This window comes from Sinocyclocheilus grahami, unplaced genomic scaffold (assembly GCF_001515645.1).
Source record: "Sinocyclocheilus grahami isolate Dianchi unplaced genomic scaffold, SAMN03320097.WGS_v1.1 scaffold14.1, whole genome shotgun sequence".
In the NCBI taxonomy this organism is placed as follows: Eukaryota; Metazoa; Chordata; class Actinopteri; order Cypriniformes; family Cyprinidae; genus Sinocyclocheilus; species Sinocyclocheilus grahami.
Genome location: NW_015505193.1, coordinates 3,112,067 through 3,116,697, shown reverse-complemented (window position 1 = coordinate 3,116,697; position 4,631 = coordinate 3,112,067). Strand labels below are relative to the sequence as shown.

General features: G+C 34.4%; 2 protein-coding genes across 2 annotated transcripts in view; both read left to right on the top strand.

The window, feature by feature from the left end:
• Positions 1 to 2,063, top strand: part of capn5a (calpain 5a) — a 27,031-nt gene extending 24,968 nt beyond the window's left edge. Inside the window, exons 8-11 of the mRNA XM_016292823.1 lie at positions 32 to 227; positions 301 to 423; positions 1,648 to 1,844; positions 1,934 to 2,063. Of these exons, the coding sequence (XP_016148309.1) occupies positions 32 to 227; positions 301 to 423; positions 1,648 to 1,844; positions 1,934 to 2,063 (646 nt within the window). The remainder of the gene's footprint in view (positions 1 to 31; positions 228 to 300; positions 424 to 1,647; positions 1,845 to 1,933) is intronic.
• Positions 2,064 to 4,003: 1,940 nt separating this feature from the next.
• The window catches only part of LOC107600840 (unconventional myosin-VIIa-like), a 53,987-nt gene continuing 53,359 nt past the window's right edge, over positions 4,004 to 4,631 (top strand). The window contains exon 1 of the mRNA XM_016292815.1: positions 4,004 to 4,074. The gene's annotated coding sequence lies outside the window, so the exon portion shown is untranslated. The remainder of the gene's footprint in view (positions 4,075 to 4,631) is intronic.

The window sequence follows — 4,631 nt, the reverse complement described above, 5'->3', positions numbered from 1 at the left end:
TTCTGTCTGTCCATTGCCTTTCCTCTCCCAGGATGGAGTTTGAGGATTTCTGTAAGTATTTCACAGACCTGATTCTGTGCCGCTTGATTAACACGTCGTACCTGAGCATCCACAAGATCTGGGAGGAGGCAGTGATGCGGGGCTCCTGGTGTCGCCATGACGACCCTTTAATGAACCGATCAGGAGGCTGCATCAACCACAAAGCCACGTTCCTCCAGAACCCACAGGTGCGCAGCGCTCGTTCACAAGTGTGTGTTTATTGTGTAGACGGGTACTGAAGAGTGGCTCTGTGTTTTTCAGTATGTGTTCGACGTGACGAAGACGGAGGACGAGGTTCTGATCTGCCTGCAGCAGCAGGACAAGAGAGCTCAATCCAAAGATGGGAAAGGAGACAACATCGCCATCGGCTTTTATATCCAAAACGTATGTATATTATGCACATAAATTAATCTTGAAAACATATTCTGCTGATTTGCAAAAGAGGCCTAGTATTACATATTCTGATGATGCTGAGTTCAAAAATATCAATAAAAACTTTCCATTGTGAGTTTTTACTCAAAATAAGAATGAAGATCATTCAAACTATATATGTATACATGTACCAGTTTTAATGCACTTATCAAAATAACACAAGCATTCAAATGTCAAAACCTTTGGTTTTAATGACAAAAGGATGTATTAAAAATGTATCATTTAACTCACAATCTGCAAAGGAGTGGGAAAATATGTTCAAATACTCAAATACATTTAATATCAAAGAACTTCACAAAATAACTTTTTTTTACAGAATTTAGCATTTTCTTCTGACACTGGTCATAATTCTGACCTTGAAATCAGGAGTAAGAAACTGTGAAGGACAATCAGAGAATCTGTTCAACAAATATATATTCTGATCAAATATTCCTGGCTCAGAAAAATGCAAAAATAACTGGTTTCCCCTTAATAAAAAAACAGGATTTCTGCGGGTCGGAAAAAGGCCTTAAAAGTCTTAATTCGTCCTTCCACAAATTAAGGCCTTTAGCAGAACGTCTTAAATTCATCAAGTCATGGCATTAAATGTTGCATGCACTGCAAAAACTGAATATCTTCCTCAGTAATTTTGTTTTCCAATACAAATATCTAAGCATTCTTAAATCATGATAAACTGGAGATGCAAAAGGTATGAAATATATGAAGTCTTGTTTTCTAAGAAATTAAACAAAATGAAGTGAGTTTACATCTGTATGAAAACGTATTTTCCATTTGAATTAAGTTTTTGTTTTTTTTATCATAGCATAAGTATAAACTCCCTTTTTTTTTGTCTAAAAGTAAAGTTTTCAAACTTTCTACTCATTTTGCTTCCTAGACATTAACATTTAGAGATCATATAGGCTTATTGTGTTCCCTTCGATTTATTCCTTACATTTTCTTGATTTGGTCTTAAAAAGATCTTTAAAAATCTTTACTTTACATTACTTTCATCAAACCTGCAGGAACTCTGAAAGCAAAAATGCAACGAAATGCACATTTTATGAGTAAGTGTGACATGTTTAAGCAAAACAGACACTATTTTTGGAATCAGCACCTCCAAATTGGTAAGAAACAAATATTGGATTTCATTGATGAAATATGATATTAATTGATTGGTCGAGATGTGTTTTCTGATAGGTGGAGCTCAACCGGACGTACCGCATGCACACCATCCAGAAAACAGTGGGCAGCTCCATCTACATTAACTCCCGCAGCGTGTTTCTGCGCAAGGACCTGAAGGAGGGCCGCTACGTCATCATTCCCACGACCTTTGACCCCGGCCTGCAGGGAGACTTCCTGTTGCGCATCTTCACGGATGTGCCTGCCGCCTGCAAGTAATACATCAGAAATGTGTATTTACAGTAGTCTTTTCTGTTTGCAGTGTGGATGCTGAGTGTATTGAGGAAGGTTGTGTGGTGTTTAGGGAGCTGACATTAGACGAGCCGCCCCAAACCTGTTGGACAGGGTGCTGTGGGTATCCAAAGCTGGTCACACAGGTGCACGTCCACAGAGCAGATGGGCTCCAGGCTCAGGACTCGGATGGATGTGAGTAACGTCAGGCTCTTTCTGTTCCTGTACTCAACATAAAGAGATCCTTCAAATATGATCATTCGGACCATTTTCTTTAACGATCTCGACTTAAAATAATAAATACATTTTATGACAACTTAAATAATTTGAGTGTACTCTACCATACAGAAGGTTGGATTTTTTTTATGTTATTGAAAGAAGTCTCTTCTGCTCACCAAGGCTGCATTTATTTCATCATGACTACAGAAAAAAACAGTAATATTCTGAAATATTATTATAATTTTAAATGATTATTTTCTATGTTATTAAATATTAAAATGTCATTTCTAATATGCTGATTTGCTGCATTGTATTATTAGAAACCATTAAGAAAATGGTTTCTTTGGTGAATAACTTCAAAAGAACAGCATTTAAAATGGAAATCTTTAGTAACATTATAAATGTCTTTACTCTCACTTTTGATCAATTTAATGCATCTTTGCATTATTTTAAAACTTTTGAATGGTAGTGTATGTTTTAATCGGTCTCAAGTTATTTTATTATAACTTAAAATATATTATATATATATACACATACATACATACACTAGGGCTGGGCGATATAGCTAAAAAATGTATCAACGATATAATGTTTCATATCATTCGGTATCAATAATTATTGACATTTTTTTATAACCTTTTTTAAAACGGGAAATCTTTAGTAACATTATAAATGTCTTTACTCTCACTTTTGATCAATTTAATGCATCTTTGCATTATTTTAAAACTTTTGAATGGTAGTGTATGTTTTAATCGGTCTCAAGTTATTTTATTATAACTTAAAATATATTATATATATATACACATACATACATACACTAGGGCTGGGCGATATAGCTAAAAAATGTATCAACGATATAATGTTTCATATCATTCGGTATCAATAATTATTGACATTTTTTTATAACCTTTTTTAAAACGGAAAACAATAATATTTTTTTTTTTTACATTTAACCACTGTATTTTTAAATTAACCCAATTTATTGAGACAAACAACAAATATTTTTTGTTTTAACAGTCAAACACACAATAAAAATGTAACTAATTTCTAATGTTTTATGTGCAGATTAAATGTGTATGAAGGAAACTTTTGTCTTGTCTCCCGAGGTTCTGAAGGATCATGTGACACGTTATACTGGAGTAATGATGATGGAAATTCAGCTTTGCATCACAGAAATAAATTATATTTTAAAGGATATTAAAATAGAAACCATTATTTTATATTGTAATAACATTTGGCAAGATTACTGTTTTTTTTTTGTATTTTTGATCGAATAAATGCAGCCCTGATGAGCATAGTCAAGTCTTTCTGATCCTAAACTTTTGACCGGGAGAGAGAGAGAGCGCGCGCACTGGTAATGCATATTGGAACTGTTGGTAAAAAAACGTTTTCCCAGTTTTTATAAATACTTGTTTGGGTAGTAATGAATAGGGTAGACTTGCACGTCTCTGTAGCTGTACCGCACTAGACTCGTGATATCAGAGGCGTTCAGGAGAAATCAGCTTGTCATCTCCAGGTTGCACTGCTGTAAAATTCATCTCAAATCAAACGGCCTGGAAAGCGGTGACCTTTTCATCAGTAATACAGACGGTCACTGGTGAAATACTGGCTGCTCATTTGCATTTAGAGTTTGATTGCTGTGCGGCTTTTCTCTTTTAGTGCATCTCTTGCCTGTCTAAGGAATGTTTTCTATATACGATGCTGCGTTTTAGTATGTTCTTTATGTGTGTGTGTGTGTGTGACCTGTCATGCTCTCTGCCCCCCTGTGGAGTCTCCTCCTCCTCCCTCCTGTCACTCGGGACGTCCCGTGTCTGTCCTGAAGCCCCTCCCTCCCTCCGCTGTGAGGATCAGTGGCTGTGAATGAGAGAGTCACAGTCATCGGGTGTCTCACACGAGCCCGTCCTCCTCATCCACACTCATTCTTCATCTGACGCACCTGTGTGGATCCTCTCAGCTCACCTGAAACCCACAGAACACAGACTTTCCTGAACTGAGGTGAGCATCTATCTATCTATCTATCATTTACAATGTGTATTTTTATAATTTTATTTATATTTTTTGTTTTGTGTATTACTATAATATTTTTACTGATTATTTTAAAATGTGTATCAATTATAGTAAAATAAGGTAACAATCTCCCTTTCAAAGGAGCACTGATGATGATAGTAGCGGACACTACAGTAAATACCATGGTACTGGATAATTACCATATTTTTATATTGTGGTATTTAAAGAGTGATCCTTGGAGTACTAAAAAATAAATATGTAGGAATAAATAAAAATAAATAAAGAGTAAAAGCATGGTCATTTTTTTTATTTTTTTTTAGTACCAGTGTTATTTTAGTATTATTGAGATAGTAATGTAGTTTTATTAATATTTTGAATTAGGTTTTATTTTTCTAATTTCCATTTTAATTTTAAAGGCTTACATTCTGTCATGTTTTTTTAGTTTTAGTTTTTTATTGATTTATTTTTTTAAATGTCTGTACAGTTTGTATTAATATTATTTCAGTTATATATACAAATATATATATATATATATATATATATAA